The following is a 24,492-nucleotide window of genomic DNA, read 5'->3' on the forward strand; positions in this document are numbered from 1 at the left end:
GGTGTCTGAATGTCAGCAGGAAAACCAGCTGTGGTCTGATCCTTTTTAAAAAGTATATAAGAAAAGATGATTATTAAATAAATAAATCTTAACTTCTTTTTTATGAACCATGTCTTATTTCACCATGCGTTAAAACGTAATAACCGTAAATTTGACAGTGCTGGAAAAAATAAAACAAATAAATAGGAGAAATACACTAGGAAATGAAAAAGGTTTTCAGAGCACCAGTTTGTGGTTGTTAGTATAGTAGAGGTAGAGTGAATTGGACATTTCAGTGGAAATTTCAGTTATATATAGGCTTATACATAACTCCCACAACTTATGTGGAACTTGAGTTAGTAATATGATTATTCATACTTCTGATCGCTTCCCTTTTTAAAAAAGCCTCCTGCGTCACATAAAGTCTCTGCACGGCCTTCTTCACTACTTACTGCTACATCTACGATGTAAATCTGGATTATGGAAGCTAGAGTTTTATATCTGACCTAGGAAAATGTTGCATCGGTGCATCCCTAGCTTAAAACTAGTGGTTAGTTCCAGCATCTCTGCAAGTTTGTGTGTTCTTTGTCTTTGTTATTTTTGTCTGACATGTTAGGTGGTTTAGTGACTCCAAATTGACCCCATCATTGCCTGTGACCTGTCCAGGTTACATCCTGCCACTCTCCAAACGTCAGTTGGGGGACGGTCCAGGCTACCAACACAACAAGTAGTTAAGAAAATAGGTAAAGTTTTAGCTCTCCAAGAACTAACTCAGATCCTTATATTATTATGTTTGAGTTTCAACTGGTTTTTGACCAAATACTTTCTGATCTGACAATATTCACTTGTGCCTCCAGTCCATATTTGGATAAGAGGCACGTGTGCATGTCAACATGATACACTACGACGATGAATTTTATACCATTAGCACTTAGCTGAAAGTACTACAGTGTATAACTACACGTCTCCCAACATTTTAAAGACTCGCAGTAGAAAGATATCCAGGAGCAGAAAGAGGCAGCTGATTTCAGAAACCTGCTGAGGCCAGAAGGGTCGCAAGAGTTATCAGCCACGCCTTCAGGAATCGTTGTTGTTCTTGGGAAACGTCACCGCTGACTGTTTGGGCGTGTAAATCTTAACTCTGGGTACTTTGTCCCCCTCATTAACATTGTAGATTCCTTTTGACGCTGGATTCAGGAGCGTCTGGAAAAACAATAAGCATTTGAATATTGGATTCAATGCCCTGCTGAGGCAGTCACTGGCCATTCAGTGTGCGAGTGTGTACTGTTTTCAACCTTAGACCTCCCCTGGTGTTGCAGTGGATGTGTGAGAGTGAGTGATCAATGAGTGATTAACCAGCAGAATCACTGAGCCCCTAACTGTGCTTTCGCCTTCATATTTATTTTTCTCTGGAACTCAACAATCTACCATTTCCTGTTTGCATTCCTACTGCTTCCACTTCTTCCTTCCTTGCTCTGTCTTCCCACCACAGGGTAAGGGGTTACAGCGCAATGCTTTTTGAAGTAGACATTTGCATAATCAGATTAGGATGTGTGATTGTCAGTGGGCTCCCCCATCAGAGGGTGCTCCAGAGGAGAGAGGGTGCTGTCCAGCCCAACAATGGAAGACTCCCCTCCTCTCACTATCCAACCAGCCCTGCACCTGCATCCCACCCAGCCACCCACCCGTGCTGCAGGTCGGCAGCTTCGCAATTCTATGCTTGGACTCGGAAGGGTAAGAGAGAGAGCGAGAGGAAGGTGCAGGGGGAGGAGGAGGGGTTCGAGTGCGTGATGGGAGTGGGAGGGCAGGGGTTGAGCTGAGATATTTAAACATGCAGAGTGTGAATTGGCTTTAAGGGGATAAAGAGCTCAGGGCCTATCGGTTGGCACCCAACTCCAGAAATTCTTTTTCATGGGCGCCTCAGCCGAGAGAGCGAGGGGCTGCCTGCACTGATCTGGCCCATTGTGATAACGGATTCAGACAGTGTGCTAGACGCTGATAAGGAAATGTGCTCTCAATAGACGATTGCCCACATACTTGGGAGAGAATAGTCAATCAGGCAAATATACTTGGTGGAGGGAATGAGAAGCGTACAGATTTGTTATTATTTCTCAGTGCATGGTTTCATAATCCTTGTGGAAAGTTGAGGTCAGAGTTATGCTCACACTGCTTAGACGTTTTCTGTAAATAAGGTGGTTCAACAAAATGCTTTTTCACAGCCTTACAGCCTGTACGGAAAAGGCTTCACACGGCTTCCTCCAGTGTCAGATGACTGAATTATGAAACATCATGATGACTTTCACCAAAAAGTTCAGTCCCCTGTTATTTTAATCTTTTTGCATTTTACCAGAAAGTTGCTCAATTTTCTGTTAAATTGCTCAAGCAGTAAACACTTCCTAAATTCATGTTATGGATGAGCCATACTGCTTGGTTGAAATATTTGTCATTCTGCCTCTACCATAGAATTCATTTAGTATTACTGCAGCATCACAAAGAGTCACCTGTCACTTCCCACAGGCCTGCAGTCACTGTGTCCAGCTGCCCTCTGCTCCGTTTACACACCATTAGCCGGAGTTTAACAGCCGGGGTGAAAGCGCCTAAAACCGACTCAGTGTTTACTCTGCAGCTCAGTTAGTTGCTGCCTCTTGCCTGAAAACGGGGCCCATTTTCTGTAGTCACAATAGGCGATTAGACATGTAAATGTCTGACCTCAGTTTAACCGGCTGCCAAACAAGAAGACTGTTGATATTGTAGCTAGAGGTGAAAGAAATAATCCATTAATAGGTTTGCTGACTGAAAATTGATCCGCAGCTATTCTGATAATTTAAAAAAAGGCCTAATTATTTATTGGCAGCAGTAAAAAAAATAAGGGCTGCTAAATACCTTATGAAGCAACAGAGTGATGCTATCCTTTAAAAAATAAGAGAGAGAGCAAGAGCGGCATTTGCACTCTGGTCATCTCGACAGTGTTTGACTCCAGAGCGACCTCTGACCTCAGGGGTTGCAAGTTAAGCGGTCACATTGAGCACTCATCCCTCAGGCCTCTGGTCAGTAGACAGAGAGCAGAGGTCAGTTTTGTGTCCACACGGTCATCACGGGCGCTGCTGAAAGCAAATGTCTCTGGGCTTACTGAGCAAGAACAAAGAGCAGCAGATTTGCTCTTAATTTCCCATCAGCTGTGTTTCTGACATAGCGTGAAACAACTTAACTATTCCACTCCACATGTCACTATTTACTGTGCGTTGTATGAGTTTGTTCCATTCACAGCAACTCTGAAAAGGCAACTTATATTGTAAAAACCTGTCTATCTATCTATATGAAATTATATATAGTATATTTATTGGTTATTGTTAATTATAGGTTATTTTTGGGTTTTTTGAGTGTCTGGGTGTCTATTTTTTATGGGTTTTTTTGTTTTTTTTTACCTCAACCCACAAATTTACCTTTTTGTAGGAGTGTCCACTTTCCTGCTTCCTCTACCAGTTTAGAATAGTGATTACCAAGCAGGGTTACAAATGTCCCAGAGATTACTTAATATTAGCATGACTAAAACAAAAAAAGGAAACAAAATGTAAAAACAAAAATCACTGATAGCTAAAAGAAGTGCATAAATCATTTAAACACGGAGGGTGGATGGGTGAAACAACTAGCTTTGAAAATAAAACTGTTGGATAAAAAAAAAAGCTTTGTTTGAAATGGCAAAGTAAATTTGTTAAAACATGGAGTTTATGATCTAAAAGTATGCAATTAAATTTTTGGTTAGCTGCATTGATACACACCTGGGGAAAGATGGGTAGAAGTGTGGATATGTCTGTGAAGGTTCTCAGTCATCCAGGTCATCGTAGTCAAAGGAGCTTGCAAAGAAAAGCGTCTGGACTTCTTTAAGTTACTTGAAGACGTTTCACCTCTCATCCGAGAGGCTTCTTCAGTTCTAAGGTCAAATGGTGGAGAGTCCCAGATATAAACCTGGTGGGAGTGTCCCCCCACAGAGGGACAAAAGGACCCCCTGATGATCCTCTAATCGCCTGAGCCAAGGTGTGGAACTGGGTGTGGGTCCCAATCAGCCAGAGTTTCAGGTGAGTTCATTGTGAAACCTGGCCCCACCTTATCATGCGAATTCCTGAGGTCAGATGGCCCAGGGTGTGAGTGGGCCTTAAGGCATCTGGGAAGGGATCTCAAGTGTGGATAATCTTTGTAACTCCTCTGAGCAGTTCATTTGTTTCATTATCTGAATAAACTTTAATTTCAGTGGTCACACAGACGACGATACAATTTAAAAACTACTTTTCAACCAGGATTGTTGCTTTTACTGAACTATCCTGAAAGATTCGATTTCATATCAGCACCTGGAGTAAATGTCAGACTGAAACTATAGTCCAGATCCCCTTTTCTATAATAGGTTAAAATGTCTATGTGATTCAATATTTGCTTACTGGGGGCTTTGAAACACTTTAGTGAAACAATTACTCATACTTAACAATTCAGAAGGTAACAAATCATTTATTAAATAAATAGTTCAAATAAATAACATACCTTATATTCACAAACAAACAAAAATAACTTACAAAAGAGGTATCAGAAGATCATCGGCACACTCTTAACAGGAGACAATCAACTTATTATTATTATTATCATCATCTTTGGCTATATGACATGCGTATTGTACAAAAAATCACCAAGTGAAAACACAGCGAAGAGATTTGTGTACAATTACTGAAAGAAGATTGTCAGTTTTGCCAAAATCCAACCTGACTAGTAACAAATACTGACGCTGTTGTGTGAAAGGGATGAGAAAGGGGGGGGGGGAGGCTTTCTTAGGATTGATTTTTGTGAAGTAGTATAACCTTGATAATTGAAAAGAAAGGTCACATGTAGTCTTCTCTCGGAGGACGGGGGTAGCATGTCGACTAGTGGGGAAAAAGTGCCCTTGGTTATTTTGAGATTATTTGCAGTCTTGGCTGAACCATTATCTATTCAAATTCCTTATTCAATCTTTTGCTCGGAATGAGAAATTCCTTAATCCCTTCCATTTTTCCTCGTTGGCAAAACACCCCGATACTGCAAAACTAAATTAGTTCAAGGCGTGCCGGCAACAAGGAATATTAACATAAAGACACGAGAGGAATAGTACATCCAGGTTTTTACACACCCATGCAGAACACAAATCAATTTCACCTGCAAATTATATTTCATAACTTCAACACAGAGACGGTGCTCACTTTTCAGCCACGTTTGACTATCACACACTCTGCCCTGAAGGCAGACACACAACAGTCTTTACAGAGGACCAGATCAGAGCAGAAACCCCGGGAAGAAAGAAAGGGTCCAAAAGTTCACTCCAGAGTTGCTTCTGTTAGATGAGCTGCGGCTCTACCAGGCCTCAGAGCTGTCACAGCTGGATCCGGGCGACGGAGCCTCCGTGTCACTGGTCAGGGCCCAGGGGTGAGGAGGGGAGTGCAGCTGCTCCATGTTGCCTCTGAGAAAGGTGAGCAGGGCGGTGGGGGAGTGGCCGGCCGGCTGGCCGCTCTGACTCTCCAGCAGCTGGACTAGGAAGTTGATGTAGCGCATGGCCAGGCGCAGGATCTCGTTCTTGCTCAGCTTCTTCTCCGGAGGATGGGTGGGGATGAGCTTGCGGAGCTCTGCAAAGGCAGTGTTGACGTTGTGCTGGCGCCAGCGCTCCCTCGTGTTGGTGAACACCTTTCTGGTCATGGTGCTGAGCTCAGCTGCAACAAGTGACACAACGTTAGGCCACTTAATTCAAGACACGAGAGTAATTTGTGTTTATTTTGAGTTTTTGATTCCAAACTCAATGCAAAACAGAAAAAATGGATATAAAAGCTTTAAAATAAATAAAGAAATCATCAGCGCTGGGGAGTGATAGGAGGAAGGTGGAGGCACCAGGAGCATGGTGAAATTTGCAAACTGTTTTAAACCCCACAAAAGCATTTATCATAATTGATTCATTTGCTACCTATTTCTGCAATACGCAGCCTTTGTGTTTTTCTTCATATTTAAAGGCATATTCAGGAGTTTTTTTGGCTTGCACAAGTGACACATCAAGTTCTTCTGCAGTGTTTACCATTTGCAAGTGATGAAGCTTTTAAATCATTAACAGATGGTATTTTAAGCTACGTTAGAATCTATTTATTAAACTTCTTTTGCACTTAATATTTTGATAACAAATATCTGCAGCTATCAACTATAAATTACAGCACATTAAATATCTACTATGCTACTATAAGTGGAAACATTGCCTCGGAGGAGGGAAAATCCTGGAGAATGAAGTAAATGTCTCACCTGTACCTGTGTGTGGGAAATGTGCAGAAATCTCAGAGGCAGAGGTTCCTTTGTCATCGACGTGTCCTGGAGACCAGTGTGAAGGTCCACTTAGACGCGTCTCCTCATGCTCACTGAGCTCCTAGTGAGGAGAGGGGAGAGCCAGAGAGGAGGGAGGGATGAGAGTGCCGAGTGCTCGCATCCCACATTTTTATAGCAGCGCAAGCTCCATTGTCTGACGTGTGCTGTCGTGGAGCCGCTGCGTGCATTGTGTGAGGTTGGTGTGATTGTTAAAACACGTAACTCCTCCTTTTTCTGTCACTTGGAACAAGTGTGTGTGTGTTTATGATGCTGCTGTGTTTAAATGATTTGTCTTTTTTTGTGGGGGCCTTTCTGCAGCTTTTATGATTTAACAGCTCTTTAAATGACTATTTGTGCTGCTTTTATGATTCATTGCTCATTTAATCCTTGAAGGTTAGCGCTAAAGGTGACAAATAAATTCCTATTGAAGTGAAACTGAGACGTTCATCTCTCTGATCCTTCTCTTACTGCTGTGGACACTTATTCCTTTCTGCTTCTCTGACATTAGGCATGGACAACCCACCGTCCCCTCCACCGAGGAAAAGACCTTGATATCAGTGGCTGCTCTGCTTTGAATCCGGCCTGATTGGGCCACAAAAGGTAAAAATACCATATCCAGATTGACAGTCGGACAATATGGGTTTTGTTATGACTACGGTAATCTTGTTGAGCCATTCCAAGGGGCCACACATAAATTAGAGAGGAAACACGGAGAGCACAGCGTCTAACTCACCTCTCTGCAGCCACTCCTCACTCCCCCATCTCACCCCCTTCCTCTGCCTCCCACTTTCAACCTCCGTTCAGACAGAAAAACACATCTAGTTTAACCAATTGTCACTGTTCTTTTTACACCCTTCAAGTGTTGTTTCAAAGACGCAGCCTTCCATAAAAGTCTCTGTGTGGAGTAGGAATTTACATAATCCGATTAGGGGCCGGGATTAGCCCCGGGCCTGGAGAACAGGCCCGATGGGGGCCGTTTTCTGAATCGGGCATTCATGAGACCCCGCTGCACGTCCAAGAGGCTGCACCTGCAGGCCAGGCGCCGCTGCTCGCTGCCTCTGTCCAGCCTCCACTCCAGGTCTGCAGACTCACTTCTCTGTGTGGTGGTTTGATGGCGGAGTGTACCTGCTGTAAGTCATCATCATCTGGGAGCAGAATGAGGGCAAACTCGTAAATTAAATTCAACTGAATGAAGCAGCATCTTGTGTTTTTTCAGGGGGTTCTGCAGAGAAAATCTAAGCCAGAAGTCACTGCAGAATTCATATATAAACAAATGTTGTAAATGGTAAATGGCCTGTATTTGTATAGCGTCTCACTACTCCTTAAGGACCCCAAACACTGGATCTTTTTTTAGGAGTAGACCAAATTGCATTACTTCTTCCTACACTGTTACAACACAGCCAAAGTTCGGAGAAATTACAGTAAATTAAGTCTGAGCTGTTTGGATACTTACCATTTTTAACTTTGTATACTAGTATATATAACGTAATACGTCCTGCTGATGCTGTTGTTCAAACAGCTGACAAAAACCACATAATCAGGCGTTTTATTTTTGGAGTTTGTCCCTTGCAAGTTGATGCACTGAACCAAAAATGTTCCTTTTAATTTTACCCGAGCACCATCTCATTTCAACAGTTGGTATCATGTGAGGGGTTTTCATCAGAAGTGTAAAACAAAGCAAACTTTAAGCAGCCTTGTTGATTGGGGCTTAGTTTTGCTTAGCCTTAAAGACCTTTTTGTTAATCATCAGGAGGCATATAGTGGTAAACTTTATCATTTTTTATCAACTAAGGCAACACAGAAGGTTCACATTCAATCGGGCTCAGTCTACCTGGAAAGGTCCATTTTTGTGGGACAACACCCTGAAAACTGAAGACTGGAACCACATTTTGTACGGATGGACATTCATGTAGCATTTTGGTTATCCTCTACAGCACCATCACTAGTTTAAACAATTTAAATCGCTCAATACAAGCTAACATTCATACAATGTTAGCTTATACAATTATAATTTTAGCACAACTGTGACACCATGTGTGCAGTGGATTGCTAAGTCAATGATTCAAGGTTTGTCAAAGTGTGACTTGACTTGAACTGACACATGACTAAATTGTTATCTTGATGATCACTGACTGACCAGTTATTATTACATGAACTGTTTCCAGGAGGCACTTTTTTTTAAATAATAAAAAAAAAAAGAATCCTAATCTTAAATTCACTTTATTTTCAAATGTATTTGCCTTAAAAATAATGTTATAAGAACCCTGTGCAAAAATCAGCACCAGCTTTTTAGATTGTTTTTTTAAAAAAATCTGTGTAAGAACAGGAATCCCAGAATATAATGAAAATGGTAATAAACCTTATATATTAAAACTAGAACCAGGCGAAAAACTACAAGATAAACCTACATTTGGATTATCAAATACCAACATATTACTTATACTTGAGAAAATTTTATTCTTACCATGCGAATCCTTATTTGTTGATTTGTTTCATGGCGCTTGTGTCATTTTCCTTTTACTCAGCATTTTGAGGTGCTGCTTTTTGTGCCCAAAAGCCCCCCTTTATCTGTAATCACTATCCAACTATAAAGGTGCTTCTGCTGGGGCTCCATCTCTTCTTTAAAAGAGAAAACTCACAGGTGACTCTTAATTGCAGGCTGTGATTAAAGATAACAGTGTGACCTTTACAGCTGAAGCCAAAATAGGAGCCAGACTAAAGGATGCTTTGGTTTAAACAGCCTGCTCCTTCCCACAATATCTCTCCTGTCCCATTCAGTGCAGGGCTCCAGTGTAGTCAGGGACCATTACTGCACCATTAGGCTACTGTTTGCCTCGCCTTCATAGGGGGACTCCTTTGACCACCCTGCTGACTGCTTTTGTTCCAGTGCCATTAAAAAAAACAAACCATTTCTCTCTTTGTTTGTCCACTGCTTCTAAGCAGGCAGCAGCCAGGGAGACGGACACGTAGAGAGAGGGACACATTTAAAAAAAAGAAAGTGGTGGGTTATTGATGGTGGTAGTCAGTGCTTGATATGGCTGTCCAGAGGCAGGGAGGCTTGGAGTCGATGTCCCTGGGGTCGTCTTTGTCTGGGGATCATTCCTGAGGGAGCTGGCTTCACTCTGCTGGCTCGTGAAGATAAGCACTCTCTCCACATGCTGAGAGAGCACGATAAGGGGATTGCTTCACTAAATTATATATATAAAAAAAGAAGCCCCGCCATTGGAGCTGCTAAAAAGAGACTTTATCAGGTTAACTGGGAAACACCCTCCATCCCATTCCTCCAGCCATAAATCACAATTTGTTTTTCCTCAATTGAGCATGCTCAGAATGGGGAGGGGGCACAGCAAACATGTGCAGATAATTATAATTATGCTTAATCTTATTTTGTAAGAAGAACCTGCCAACACCTTCTCCTTGTTACTTAGCAGTATTTAAACATATAATCATTTATAACACATTATAATGTAGTTGTAAGCAGATTTAAGGCGTTAATCAATTTAAAATGCTACCATGTTATTAGTACTATTCATTGTCTGCTTCTATACCAGCCTGGGAAACTTCAGGGACACTTACAAAAAAAAAATCATCAAACAAATTTTGAATTTTGATAAATTACATGTAGATAACTAAAACTAAATTATAAATAGAAAAGGAGCAGTGTACCCTGTAAAACAGCTTAAAATAGCTAATACTATAATATGAAAAAGTGCAAAGCAAATTTATACAATAAACAATATTTTAGATTGAAATAATACAAAAATCATATGATATTGCTTTGAACTTTAATGAAATTAACTGTTCCTCCTTTTTTAAACATTAACAGTATTTTTGGTGACAAAAAAGGAATTCATAAAATCACAATTGCTTATAAACATTTAAAATGTAGACTTTTAGGTGAAAAACTAAAAATGTAATCTGAGAAGAAAAAAAAAACCCCACTGCAAACTATGCCGTGACTGAACTTTTAATGTTTTTATTCCTTCTCCGATTCTTTTCTAAAACAATTTAAGCCTCGTCTGTCCATCACCTCTGCCGGGCACCCTCTCATAGCTCAGCCTTCCCTTCTTCGATGGTGATAACACTGCAAATGTCAAAAAAACAACAACCAAAAAATAAAGTAAGAACAAATGGGCTATGTTAGCACCTAAACTTTTACCTGCGAAATAAGAAAAAGGAGACTATAATGTGCATTTCCAACCACAAACTCTGTTCAGGATCATTTTCTCGTGCAGCTTTGAACATGGGATCTATAAATTAGATCACCCAACACAACTCCTGTTATGCGCACTTATACTTGTTTGCTGGTTCTCGTGTGACTATTCAACTAAATTTTTAATTATACGATGTAGATAAAGGACCTGTGAGGAAATCGAGAGAGTTAAAATTGCTGAATGTTTTTTCTCAGAGACTTGGGGATGTCACAGCAGAACTCCACGCTGACAGTCTCACCGGGAGTAGCACGGCATGAACGTTGCCATAGTTCGTCATGATTTAGAGGGGTCTTGTTTTTCTGTATATAGTGGACTTTTTTTGTTGTTGCTTTAGTTGTATTTACATATTAAAAATTTAAAAAAGGGGGGAAAAAAGGTTAAAAAAATATTCTGAGCATGCTCCTAGTCTTGCTCCTCACCTGATGTGCTGTCTTCAGGCTTGGAAACTATTGACTCTTGAAGTAAAAGTGACTCAGCTCACATCACCAGCATAAAATTCAAGTTAGTATGCCAGACAATAAAAGTTGTTTGTTCTCTGTGCAAGTTTGAGGACCATGGTGTAGAATGCACAATGTACTTTATACTTTGTTGCATTTTCCTGTCATTGTAAATCTTGTGAATGGTCAACTATACAAACTACATTCGCTTTCAATTTAAAAACTCCACCTTTTTGAAACAACTTTTACTCTGAAGGCAAATGGTCTCCATTTGCAGCTTGTGTGGCACTTTTCAGTTTTACTGCTGCTCAGAGAGATTTTGATGAGTATTTACAGACATAGACATTTTCCACAAAAACTACAGGGAACCATGGCAACGTAAGTATAGAATCAAAGGTTGTGTCAACAGCTAGTATTGTGCTAGAGACCTGAACAGCTTCTATTTCTATTTTTCACCTGATCCAATCAAGCCTGCAGCCTCTCTGTTCCTCTTCCTCTCCTGTCCTGCCCAGCATCTGGAGCCGTAGTTGGCTGAAAGTGATGTCATCCCTCCACCAACGTGATCATGACCCCACAGGATACCTGTAGGTGTGCTAAGACTGTAGGTGATGTGCTGACTGGGAGGATTAAAGTCCTTGTAGAGTGTAGGGTATGTGGACGTTTGGGGGCTGGCTGGCTGCTGCAGGTTGGTACTGTAACTGAAGGTAGAGTCCAGTTTGAGTGGGCTGTCAGCAGGGTGTGAAGAAGTGGTGTAATCGTTTAGCGGAGTCTTGTGTGTCCACTCATTGACTGATCTTTCAACAACCCTCCCCACTGCTCCAGCTATGCTCCTCCAGCCAGAGATCTTCCCATCCTCTCTCCATGGATCATTGATGTTCCAACTTCCCTGGAAACAAACATCTGAACTGCCAAAAGTATCACTCAGGTCAAGTTTGAAATCTGAGTTGCCATCCTCGAATATTGGGTAGAAGCTCTCCTGTGGAGTCTCGAACAGGAAGCTGGTATTCTGGTTGCTACAGAGAAGGTCTGGATGGGGGGACTTCATGCATTCATAATCCCCAGTGTGAGTCTGTGGGCTGCTTTGTTGGTTTGTCTCAGTGGTCAAAGTTTGACGGTCTTTTGGATCTACTGCCAGTGGATACAGGGAGGTCGTGTCACTGAAGAGCTAAACTCGGAAGAGAAGGGGGGAAAAAAATCAAATTTAGTTTCTTAACAACTCGGTTTATTTATGTATTTATTTTCTAAATATTTTTGGGGACCTTTTCAGCTTTATTTGATAGACACAGTGAAGAAAGGACAGGAAAGCGAGGGCAGAGAGAGGGGAAGACATGCGGCAAAGGGCCGCGGGTCGGACTCAAACCCAGGCCGGCTGCTCTTAGCCGTATGGCATATGGTCACCTGCTCAACGCATTGAGCTAAACCGGCGCCCAGAACTCTGTTTATTTTTATTGTAATTTGTACTTTCCCTTCTGTCTAAAGTAATAAGCTTTTGTAAAACAAGTGTTCCAAATACAAACATATTTACAGCACATGATCACCTTTAGCACTTTATGTGGCACCTCAGGAAGCAGCTCCTTCAGCTGACACAATGAGGCCCCCAGGAGCCACTCAAAGGATGGCACTCTGCTCAGCATCAGCTGTCCAACCAGGGGGTTAATGCAAGGGAACTGTGACAAACATGCTTCTTCCTGAAGGAAGCAAATGGGAAAAAAAAGAAATGCAATCAATGACAAAACATGTAATAGATTTTGATTCATAAAAAAATAAAAAAATAAAATCACACAGCAGACAAGACAGTTGTAAAAGGTGCATTTAGTTTTTGTCTCTTTGAAACTTCACAACCATTTATGGAATAATTTCTGTTTCAAACCTATGAGGTCCTGACTGGTCTCTCAGTATAAGTAGTTAATGAAAAAACATTCTGTTTACTGTGAATTTCTGTCTATGTAGATGGCATTTTCCCCTGATTTATCAGTATTAATTATCACAGTTAATAATAAAAGATCTTGGTCTCCAACCACTGTTTTCTGCAATGTGACTACAGAAATACAAAAACAAATCTGCACAGAACCTGCATTTTCTAACTGTATGCTGTCCAGTTATCCCTCTTGATCACAACTGGACCAGCTTATAATTAACCATAGATAAAAATGTATCCACATGCTCTTAAGAATAGAGTCAAAACACTGCTTTAATTTATCACTGAAAATAGCGCAATTTATTCTAGACCTTTCTGTATGAATAGCTTTGATTTGGGGATATGAGTTTCACCTGTGAGGGCATCACAGTCAGCCAGTCTCTGTTCAAGAAGCTGACAGGGTCTCTGTCACTGGACATCAGGCTGTGGAAGCAGATCTGACTGATGGACTTTGCTATTTCCAATACATCTGACACTAACAGCACCTGCAAGACGATGTATAGAAATGCCTGTATCCTACTGTTGTTTATTCTTTTTTATTACTTTTGGTCTTTTTGTTTAAAATATTGGTGAAATGTCTTCAATATCCTGAAAGGATATTAATTTGACTTGAATGAAGATGATAATGATAATAATGATCTGTTACAGAGAGGGGCACCACTTATGTTCTACCTTCACATCCAAATCCTCAGACTTCATTCTCAATAGCACCAGAGATGAATAGACTAGCACCAAGTTGCTGAAGGCCTCACTGGAAAATCTGCACACACACAAAATCAAGCCTTCTCATACACTGCTACTGTTTAGGGGAGATAAATAAGGACCCTTTTGGAAGACAAAATCATCAGGTTTTAGGGTCAATACTTGGTTCAAAGTTAAATACACTCTCCAAGTGAGGGTGTAGGGTTAAGTATATGTGGACACCCACCTTCCTCCCTGACCTTCTGGACAATGAAGGATGAGCCAGCAGCAGCTGTACTGAAGAGAGAGAGCAGTCAGCCTCATCACCACTCCCTCACTGGCTCGCTCTTGATATAGTTCATCCTGCTCCTACACACACACACACACACACACACACACACACACACACACACACACACACACACACAGCAAAAGTATGTGAGTTTTTCTTTAAGTTGTTGCAGAGTTTATTGGTCAGCATTTCCACTTAAGAGACTCATTAGAGCATTGGGACTAAACGCAGATGAAATCCACCCCCATAACAAGTCTAACTGTGTATATTGTCTTTATGAGGACTGATTGGACTAAAATGAAAGTTACATAATGCTTCAAAATAACTGCCCAGAAGTGTATCAAGATGGTCGTCAAGTGGTGAGAGTAGGATCTAAAACAAATTGGCTAAAACCAAGATGTTTAAAAAGCTGAAACCATAAAACTAAGTATGGAAGCAGACTTTTATCACTGATTTTGTCTGTAAGTCAAAAATTTGAGTTATGCATGTTGAAATTCCAACTTAAAAACTCAAAATTTTGAGTTAAGTATCTCAAAAATTTCATCAAAATAACTTACCAGTTTAAATTCCATGTACATTTTTTTCAGCATTAGAAAAAAGCTTCCATACCTAAGTGAAACACATGTTACCAGTTCCCTGAAAAACACTGTCAGACATCGGATTTTTATTTTATCACAGACACATTTACAAACCATGAAGAGCCTGAGATGTGTAAAGAAAAATGTTTCCTTTCCCACATTCGCGGAGTGTACTGTTATTAGATGTGCTTTAAAATTTACAGCTACCACCGTATTATGTGAAGTTTCCTCACAAAGATGATTTATGTGTTTATGTGTTTCCTAATACCTGAATGACGATGGCGGTGCTTTCATCCACTGTGATGAGAGTGTAATTGTGGATCCCTCCGAGCCTCTTCAGGGAGGGACAGTGGCTCCTCTCCAGCACCATCACATTGAACCTGTGACAGACATGTTTCATCAAATGATCAAACGGTGCTTGTCAGGACTGGGAGGTCAGGTAAAAATGCTAAAGAAGAAAAAAAAAAAAAAAAAAAAAAATAGCCTTTGCTGTCTGAAGGTCAGGAAAGTCCAAGGCAGAGACAGCATATTGATTGATTGATTTTTAGCTGTCAGAGTTATAATTATCTGTTAAAATGTCAAAAGTGATGTCAGCAGAACTAGAAAATAAGTTTCCTCCATCCATGATATGAGTAAACTCTGTGATGACTACGACAGCACTCAGACTGCTGGCTTACTTACAAGGCTTACAAGGATATTTAAAAGTACAATTGGAGGCAGAGTCTTCATTTTTCTGTGGGGCCAGCCCCCATTTTCAACATTAGGCTTAAAGCCTTTCTTTTTGATAAAGCATATAGTTATAGGCTTGATCAGGTGACTCTGAGTCCTCTATCGCATGTCCGCCATTACCTGTCCGAAACCAGAAGTGACGTCATTTTTGCGGAAAATGTAGTTTTTTACCTTTGGGGCCTTACGAGCCTATACTGGTGTTTTTAAAAGTCATGTTTGACTTTATGCTTTTCTGAATAGTTTCTGGGATACTTAGAACTCAAATTGCACTGCTGGAAATAGTTTATTTTGATGCACATGCTGTTTTTGCAAATTTGCATTATAATATTTATTTTCGTTTTTCCTGCAGTATATAAAAATTGGTGTATTTCAAAAATAAAACTATGAAGACACTCAAAATAAATTTCCTGTTGTTGGAAACTATTTTGTGCAACTTTTTTGTATTTACAGTTGTGAGGGATAAACCTCTTAAATTTCTTTAACTAGAAATATATGTAAAAAAACAAAAACAATTTTCAATTTTTTTGTAGTTTATTGCATTTCTTTACAATTTATGTAGTTACTATGGACTTAATGCATACATATTATTAAAATTTGGGCTATAACGGTTGTATTGATGTATAGCAACTTGAAATGCTCTCAAAAATGGCACTACTGCATGTAAAAATATAAAGATAAACTCTGGCGGACTTAGTTCTATGGTAGGTCTAAGGGTTAATTACCCTGCAATGGATTTAGGCTGATGGGGCTTTGCCATGATGCACTGTTCCTTTTTCATTCATGCGCTTACACACTCCTCTGCCTTAACTGTTATTAAATTCTGGCTGTAGTTTTCTGTTTAACTTTAAATTAAAACTTCTTATATTAGATTATGTAATATGTAACCTGATGTTAGTTATTTTTACTATTTTTTAATCTCAGCTACTCAGATGTAAAACATTTAAAAATTATTCTGATGTAAAGGCTGGTCATAATACTCGATATTTGAACACAGTTGTTTTTACTTGTCTGGATGAGGAGGAAAACTCACTCTGACTCGAGTGTTTGCAGTAGCAGTGGATAGTTAATAAGTCCCTCCGTCACAAACAACACATACGGCACGTTGTCCTCCAGGCACCACAAGATATTCTCTTTAGGGAAACAAGCACATTTAAAAGCATTTAAGCGAAAATATCAACAATAATATGAATACGTGGAATTTGGTGGCAGCTGACCTGCATCAGAGACGGTGGTGTTGAACGTTAAGTGGTTGATGCTCCTCTCCCTACAGATTGCAGACCATGGAGACTGGCCCGGATGGTCGTACTCCACGACTAGAGAGAAACAGGTCCAGGGGAAGTCGGGGCCAATATCCTGTTCATACACCACCACGCACACACTATCATGCATGCTGTAAACAGGATAGAAGTGTGACAACAACGTGTTTACTTATACGCAAGACAGTGTGATGAATGGCTCCTAATCTGAAAATATAGCTATGAGATGTATACATTTTGCTATTGTCAAAATATAAAATAATAAAATAGATATTATTTACCATTTGAAACTGAAAATACCCTTCTCAAATCTTTCAGAAACAATAAAATAAAATAAAGAATGTATGTTAATTTAAAAAAAATAACTTGGAAAGCAGGGGATGGGACCTCAAGCACAACTTTATTGTGTCTCTACAATATCATGTAATTATATATGACTTCATATCTCTATATACCAATGTATCACACAGGCTTAGATGAATGAACTATGATACACTTTTACCTGCTGACTACACTTGCACCATTGAGCTTTATCTTGTCCTGCTCTGGACAAACTGCAGTCGCGCCTCAAACAACAACAAAAAAACACAAATATAATTAACTTTACGACACAATGACAGTCACCTGTTTGTCTTATTTCTGCATGTTTTGCAGCATTTAATTTTTCTTTGAATATTTTTTAGTTTAATAACCTTTGACTGAAATGACTGAAATGATCAGTGAGCTGCTTACCTGTCACCTGGTTCAAGCTGTTGATTATTGTTGATCTGCTGCTATCACAGTGAACTGATACGATAACAAGAATCTGCACAAAGGTAAATAAGCAACTCTTATCAAGTGTTTTTCACATAAAGATTTATGACTTTAACTAATATCATATTTAGCTTATAGAAGTATATGATTGAATACTGACTTTATCTGTGGTGTTCTGTCCTTTACTGCTGTTCAGCCACTCAGCCACCCGGTGCTGGAGCTCCTGCAGTTTGAGGCTGGACTCCTGATTTTTCTGACTGAGGTAGAGGATGATGTGCAGCCTCTTCAGCAGCTGCTGCAGACTCTGCTCTGCACATCCCTTAGCTGCCTTTGTCAGGTACTCTGTTGTCCAGGAACAGCAGGTTAAAAATCTCAGTGTAGGCAGTGAAACTAAAGTTAAGATTTTGGAAATTCCAGCTTCCACATGATTACATAATTTCTATTGTACTTTTTTGGAATATTTACAGGGGGTATTTCTGTATCTTGCCCAGGTTCTCTCCTACTGGTTCGACAAAGTCATTACTTATATGAAAGTAAAAACAATATCATATTACGTTATAATAAAAATAGCACAATTATGAAATTTACTTTCAGTTAACTGTTTGAATTTTTAATTTATTACAGTTAGATTTTTCCCACCTTTACAACTGCAGCATTTTGAACTAACTTAATAAACTTTAAAGGTTGGCTGCTTGTGTGATAGTAGTTCATCTCACCCAAACCCGTACTGAGGTCGCACTTCAGCAGCAGCTCCTTAAATGTCACCAGCACATGAATCAGAGCTGCAAGGTTGAAAAGCGCTTCCTGATCTGCAACACAGTGGGAGAGGGAGTAGATAATTTACTTCTGTCAAATCTAGGTTTAATACATTAATACAACAACATGCAAATTAAAACATTAACATGGCATTTCCTACCTTTGATCAGTTCTGCAGTCTGTGCAGGGACCCTGCAGAGTGCTCTCTCCTGTTGTTTGAGAAGGAAGTGAGTTTGGTCTGGTGCCAGGCTGCTGAAGTCTCCACATCCTGGGAAGTTGAGCCCCAGCTGTCTGGCAGAGCTCAGACAAGGCTGAGCGAAGGCCAGCAGCTCACAGTAGGCTCGCTGCTGGCTGTCTGCACAGGGTTTAAAACACTAATTTAAAACACCATCTGAACCACCATGCTTTCCAAACAGACCCTACTACAGTCTGGTCAATGAGAAATGCACTCAAGCAGTCTGACTCCCAAACTTTGCTCGCCCCCCATGTGGTCCCTCCTGTCAAGGCCTCTCTCTTTTTGTCATATTTTTCAAGTAACCTATATTGGAAATTCTGTTTTTGGTCTGTGACCCCAATATTTTTAGTAGCCCCATTAGGGCCACCCCTATGAAAAAATTATGGAGGCGCCTGGCTTTCAGGTCTCCATATAATTGCTGCTAATGATACATTTGTAAAATGTCTTGATGCCTTGAGGCGACTTTTGTTGTGATTTGGCGCTATATAAATAAAATTGAATTGAATTGAATTGAATTGAATTGAATTAAAAGTGTGGAATTACTTGACTGAAACTCAAATGTGAAAGTAAGGTGTGGATATTTGTTACTTTACTTCACTCTGATAACTTGTGACGCACCTGTAGGTTTGATCTTAACTACTTGGCTGTCCTGTCTTTGCTGTGATTTTCCACTGAGTTGACCCATCCACTGATTAGCAGGTTCTTCCTCTCTGTTTGAATTTCCTGGCCTCACGTCCAGTGTTTGACTCTGCACTGGAGAAGGCTGCAGCTCTGATAATAGTGCTTGGTGGTTCACCTCACGTGCTGATAAATAAAAGGATGAGCTTAGGTAAAACATGTTTTCCTTAGGCTAAATTAGTTTTTACAGGCGTGCATCTGGAGTCATAGCAAGAAAGTTCAGGTCAAGGGTAAATTTATTGGATCTGTTGAGGTTTTTAACTATTAAAAAAATAATCAGCTTACCTGAGAGCTTTTGAGCCTTCTTAGAAACAATGCCCTCTTTATGTGAGTTGGATGAGCAGAAGTTTATAAACTTATCGGGATTAAAAGATTAGCTGAAGAAATTATGATGATTACTGAGGAATCTAACATGAAGAATCTAAGAGCTTTACAGTGCATTCATGCATTTTGTTTTCTTTTGTGGGAAGTGTAGGGATCTGTGGCTACACACAGTTTTCCTGTGGAGACTTTGGTTATAATACTTCATTTACATTTTTCACATAATAGATACAAACATTCTGGTCTTATGTTCAGAAAATAAAGCTGCAAAAGCATAAATCACCTTCAGACTATGCAAGAACAGATAGTAACGATAGTGTACCTGCAGTGCTGCCTGAGCTCTGAGGTGATGCAGAAACAGGAGCGATCTGCTGAGACCTAAGCATCATGAAGGTGGCCAGGGGGTCAAGGTCCAGCTCTGGTGGATTTCTTGCCAACAGCAAACCTCTGTCATCATCTCTAGTATTCAGTGTGGAGGCGACAGCCTCCTCAGAAATGTTTGCACTCAGCTCCATCTGACAGTCATGTCCTTGTCTGCTGATGTCTTTTTTATGAGCTGAAGACCAGCTTGCAACTTCTGAAAACGTCTTGCCACCAATATCATATTTGGTGCTGGTGACAGGAGCTGATTTTACATCTTTATTCACTGTGTTGAACGCAGGCATCTGGGAGGCATTCGGAGATGAATCAACAGTGGTTTTCTTTTGGAGAAGAGTTTCAGCTGTGGTGCTCAATAGAAAGGAGTCGACTGAAACCAGAATAGAAGGAAAATTGACGAGATCTGATGATACTTAATATAAATAATTTTTGCACTTCAACTAAAAAAAACCAAAACACCTGAAACAATTTAACCTGGTTTTGACTGGCATTTTGGCATTTAAATCAGCTGCAGGTGAGCTGCCAAAAAACAGTGATGGACAAAAACTATCATGCAAACCACTAACCACCACAGATAATTCCTAAAGGGGTCTGAGCCCAACCTGAGACTGATTACTGCTCTGCATCAAAAGGAGCAAGCAGAGGAGGTTCTGGCATAGAATCCTTTCAGGATACCACCTAGATGAGATATTTCAGGCATGTTTAGCCAGCAAACGCCCAAGCAGACCCAGTACATGTGGAGACATTATGTCTCTTAGCTAGATGGGAACATTTTGGTGTGTCCTTGAAAGAGATGGAGGAAGTGGCTGGGGAGAGTGAAGTCTGGGTATCTCTACTCAGACTGCTGCTTCCAAGAAATGGATGCGGAAAAGTGTCAGTAAACCGATACCTTAGTAATTAATTACCAACATATGTTTAATACAGCTACACATGGACTCATGCACATCTAAAAACCAAAAACACTCACCCTCCACATGTTCAGGTGGCAGTTTACTTAAGTCTTCTCCAGTTTCCTCTCTGATGGAAGGAAGATCAGACTTCATACTCTCTGTGAAGTCGCAGCAGCACAAAGATAACTGCGGGACTCCCGTCTCCATCTCGGACTGCAGTTTGTCAGCAGCGCTTATGAAACTTTCTTTCTCTAGTTTGATAACTTTTAAGGCTTCCCACAGAGGCTGGAAGTCAACAGCTGGTTCATACATTTGAGGCTCTGTAGGAAATACAGCAATTTAGTGACACAGTTCAGAGATTTCTGTGTTCAGTACGTCTGTAAATGTGATAGATTAGAAACAAAAAAACAAAACAAAACAAAAAACTCACTTCAAGTCCAATCATGACACAAAAACATGCACCCCAGAGTTTCCATGATAGCAACATTCATTTGAATTGACTTTCTCTGCATGGTAAAGAGTCACATTTTGTCAACCCCTGTCCCTAGATTGTGATACATTACGTTTTAAGTCTCTACATCCAATTTGAGACTCCATTTAGAGCTGCAAACCCATCAGAAATGTTTAAGCAGATGGGTGGTTGAAGACCAAGATGTTTTGGGGCCACAGTGACATCTGGTGGTCTCCAAAAACATCAGCCTTTTAACTATTGATGCCAAAGCACTGCAGCACCTCAGTGAGTTTTAAAGTCCTCTTAGTCAGAAGTGCTGCAGCAGATTCACCCCAAATTTTGCATAGATAAAAAAACAAAATGTGTACTCATATGATTTAAACTTAATGGCTTTTGTTCCCCCTGCTGATTCCCTCAAAGTCGCTTTAGCAAAACTGTCACAGTGAACAAAGCGGTTTCTAAAGAGTGGTTTCTTTGGCACTTTTCCACTGTTAATCAGTGTTGAGTATTTAATGTGGAAAATTTGTGGAGTCTTCCTTTAATTACAAAATTACCTGACAACAGAAAGCCCACCACAAAGTTTAGGTGCTTCTCTGCCTTCCAAAGTACCGCCTTCATCTCTTTCTGAGCTCTCGGCGACACCAAAGATCTAGATGAAAATCATTATTGTTTCAAAAGCTTCTCCAATTACCATAAAATGGGAATCACTCATATTTTCTCATCATGCTGTAGCAGTTTATAAGAATTTATATCTTAATATAAATGTTAATCCAGATGACTTACAGATGACATCTCTATGTGTGCATCATGTTTGTTCAGTTAATGTGAAATCAGTGAAAATAAACAAACAAACAAAAAAAACTATCAGAGAACTTTTTAGTTAGCAGCTCGACCTGACATTACTCACATTCTGCAACAAGGAGACATCTCTTCCTTCTTGAGCTCAGAGGTGGACAGACAGATGTCAGTTTGACTTTTCAGGGGAGTCGGGGTGAGAGTCAACTCCAGCTCCATTTCGGTGGGAAGCACCGCACATCCTTAAAGACACAGTAAACTAAAACTTACATTGAAAGAGAATTAGACACCTCAAACAATCGAAGAGACATGGTGTGCCTGATGTAGCCTCTGTACATTTCTCTATTATTGGATGAAAAGTATAACCAACAAGTTACAGTTTTTATCTAAGCTCTCTGTACCTGCAAAATCTGACTCAATCAGGCCTCCATTCATCTTGGTTTCTTCACTGGCCTCATCTGGTACATCAAACTTGGAAATATCCACCGAAGGATTTGAAAGGGAAGCTGACAAAAAGTCAAATATATCAGTTTATCTTTTAATAATGTTTTTTAAAAAATATTTTTCATTTCATCTTAAAGGATTTTGGTCTTTGTCACCTTTTTGAAGCACATCTAGGACTGGAATCTCCTCGTCCATCAGCTCAGTGGAAACATTCACATGACTGCAGATGCTTGAAAACCTTGTGAAATTTTCTGTGCTTAGCTGAAGAGTCTCCACTACAGCAGGCAACAGCAGCAACTACAGAGGAAAAACTGTTAACAATAAACTGAGCAAATAATCTCATGTTTATGAGGATTAGTTACCTCTCCGTTCGTGAGTGGCTGTTTAACAAACTCCTCTTGAATGTCTACGCATGTCTGAACATTAGTGGTGTCCACATCTGCCGGTTTTTCATAAGATGCACAGTGCTTGAAACAGCTACAATCCAACAGGTTTAACATGATGGTTAGTGGGGCCATAAACACACAAAGGTTGTTCATTTGCAGGTTTTAAAATGCACCTGAACATGTTGTCTTCTGAGATGGGATTTCCCGATGAGCTCAGCAGCGGGTCAGCTACAGGAAGCATCCTCAATCTGGACAACTTGACTCTCAGTGTAGGCAAATGTCTCTTAAACTCTGCCAGGTGATCGACTGGAATGAGCTCTTCGGGCAAGAAGAGGTCTTTCACAGAACACAAACATGTTTTACTAAGCATAACTGATTTCCTTAAGAAGATTAGAATTACAACTTTATTGTAGTATACAGAAATGGTTCACCTTCACTCTTATCCGTGATCTCGTCAGGTGTCTGCTTAAAAAACGATTCCTGACATGGACCGTCAGTCTGTGAGTCTTTTAAAAGGGGAACATACAAATCTTCATCTAAATCCTGAAGTGAGTCAGGATTAGAGCTGGGTATCACCTCCACCTCATCTTTCACATCAAATCTGAAAAGTAACAAGTATTTATGATATCTCTTCACAAATACAAAATTCAGTGAATGGATTGTGTTTTTAAAAGGGAGAACCTTTCTGTTGAATTTACTGGTGGATTTTTTTCTCTCAGATTATCAAGGAGAGAGCCACCGACATTAAGTCTGCAAGTGGAGATCACCTGTCCTGTCAAGGGAATAATTATATAAGCAAATTAACTCATATGGCAGGCATGTGAAGATTACCTGTGTCATCAACACACTATTACTGTTTTTTATGATTGCTTAAGTACTTTCAAAATTACTTTAGTAATTTTACAGTTTGATTTATTACAAAGCCCAAAGAGTCATGCTATTTCATTAACTACAGCAGCATTTCTTTATCATATATACAAACTGAAATGTACTATCGAAGTTGCACATCTTTTTCTTATATTAGGATTAAATATGCAGTCAAACTTCTTTGCACTAACAGAAATGAGATTTTCACTAGTCTGGTCCATTTACATCCCCGCTCTACAAACTGATCTTTTCTTTTCTTTTTTAAATACCTCTGACCCACGGTTTCCTGTAGGTGTCTTCAAGCAGCTTTCCACTATGTGGATACAGGTCACTGGCACTTGTCAGGTAAGGTGTTGGTAGAGCCAGCAGGTTCATCATGACTTTCAGACTGGTGCTGGCCTGAAATAAACATAAAAAGAATCAGAACAACAAGCTTTTAGAGAAATACTCCGGGTAAAACGAACAAGCTCACCTCAAAAACATAGTCAAGAGCTTTATATCTGATAGCAGGGAAGACTTCCGTCTGGGGAGAGTTGTCCTTTTCTGGCCTGTGCACACAAAGAAGCGGAGTTACAGGTAACATGTCTGTACCTCAGTATCTTACATCACACCAACTAACTTAGTCTCTCGCTATAAACAAATATATTTATGTAAACGGATAAAAATAACTTTCACATGGAAATCTTTCAAGTTTATTAGCTTGCTTAGCTAGCAAGTGTCGTACTATAGCTAGGCAAGGTAAGACTTTTTTTTTTTACACATTTTAACTCTAAATTGAAAGCTTTAAATATGGAAAGCTGACAAAAAAAAATGTAAATAAGAGCACTGTGTGTTTCAGTAACAGCAAACGTACATAATGTAATTAAGTTTTAGTGTTGCGCGGCTGTAGTGTCCAAGATTGTTTATTCAGGATGCATTAACAGGTCAACAAAAGGTGAAACCGTCACGCATGCGCTCTGAGGCATATGACCAGTAAAGCTAGGATCTGCCTTTGAAAAAAAATATTTGGCTAGTATTTGCCTAAAAAAATGAGAAAACCTAAAATATTTCTGGGACCCCAACAAGCTCTTTGTAAATCCTGGAAAAGCCTCCACTGA

General features: G+C 40.0%; 2 protein-coding genes across 5 annotated transcripts; both read right to left on the minus strand.

Moving 5' to 3' along the window:
• Window positions 1–4,518: 4,518 nt before the first annotated feature.
• tal2 (T-cell acute lymphocytic leukemia 2) lies at window positions 4,519–6,490 on the minus strand. Of its 2 annotated transcripts, none has more exons than XM_006803826.3 (2): window positions 6,283–6,490; window positions 4,519–5,702 (listed from the first exon to the last, which is right to left on the minus strand). In XM_006803826.3, exon 2 carries the CDS (start codon window positions 5,686–5,688, stop codon window positions 5,350–5,352), a length of 339 nt encoding a protein of 112 aa, XP_006803889.1. In that variant the 5' UTR covers window positions 5,689–5,702; window positions 6,283–6,490; the 3' UTR covers window positions 4,519–5,349. The 2 variants fall into 2 exon arrangements, with proteins under 2 accessions (XP_006803889.1, XP_006803888.1); XM_006803825.3 differs by having other exon boundaries at window positions 6,277–6,487.
• Window positions 6,491–10,118: 3,628 nt separating this feature from the next.
• On the minus strand, window positions 10,119–24,492 carry shoc1 (shortage in chiasmata 1). Of its 3 annotated transcripts, none has more exons than XM_087849323.1 (28): window positions 24,249–24,492; window positions 23,868–23,943; window positions 23,665–23,794; window positions 23,210–23,300; window positions 22,960–23,129; window positions 22,702–22,864; window positions 22,505–22,619; window positions 22,298–22,439; window positions 22,100–22,204; window positions 21,811–21,940; window positions 21,458–21,552; window positions 20,530–20,772; window positions 19,507–19,932; window positions 18,804–18,989; window positions 18,111–18,305; window positions 17,911–18,003; window positions 17,355–17,536; window positions 17,174–17,246; window positions 16,944–17,007; window positions 16,400–16,575; window positions 16,216–16,315; window positions 14,725–14,836; window positions 13,834–13,955; window positions 13,578–13,665; window positions 13,259–13,390; window positions 12,547–12,675; window positions 11,444–12,152; window positions 10,119–10,420 (listed from the first exon to the last, which is right to left on the minus strand). In XM_087849323.1, coding segments are annotated over exons 1-28 (4,335 nt in total). In that variant the 5' UTR covers window positions 24,251–24,492; the 3' UTR covers window positions 10,119–10,334. The 3 variants fall into 3 exon arrangements, with proteins under 3 accessions (XP_087705449.1, XP_087705448.1, XP_087705447.1); XM_087849322.1 differs by having other exon boundaries at window positions 12,526–12,675; window positions 16,944–16,995; window positions 24,249–24,491; XM_087849321.1 differs by having other exon boundaries at window positions 12,526–12,675; window positions 24,249–24,490.

Source organism: Neolamprologus brichardi, chromosome 12 (genome assembly GCF_056152115.1).
Source record: "Neolamprologus brichardi isolate AB-2024 chromosome 12, ASM5615211v1, whole genome shotgun sequence".
NCBI lineage: Eukaryota > Metazoa > Chordata > Actinopteri > Cichliformes > Cichlidae > Neolamprologus > Neolamprologus brichardi.

What these genes read in the sequence shown, in the direction of transcription:
- tal2 (XM_006803826.3), bottom strand. Translation starts at nt 5,688, where the DNA reads ATGACCAGAAAGGTGTTCACCAACACGAGGGAGCGCTGGCGCCAGCAC.
- shoc1 (XM_087849321.1), bottom strand. An exon ending in CTCTTGACTATGTTTTTGAG is followed by an intron (nt 23,795 to 23,867) that starts GTGAGCTTGTTC and finishes TGTTTATTTCAG; the next exon opens with GCCAGCACCAGTCTGAAAGT. An exon ending in TGCAGGCTTGATTGGATCAG is followed by an intron (nt 10,421 to 11,443) that starts GTGAAAAATAGA and finishes TGACATTTGCAG; the next exon opens with TGTTATCACCATCGAAGAAG.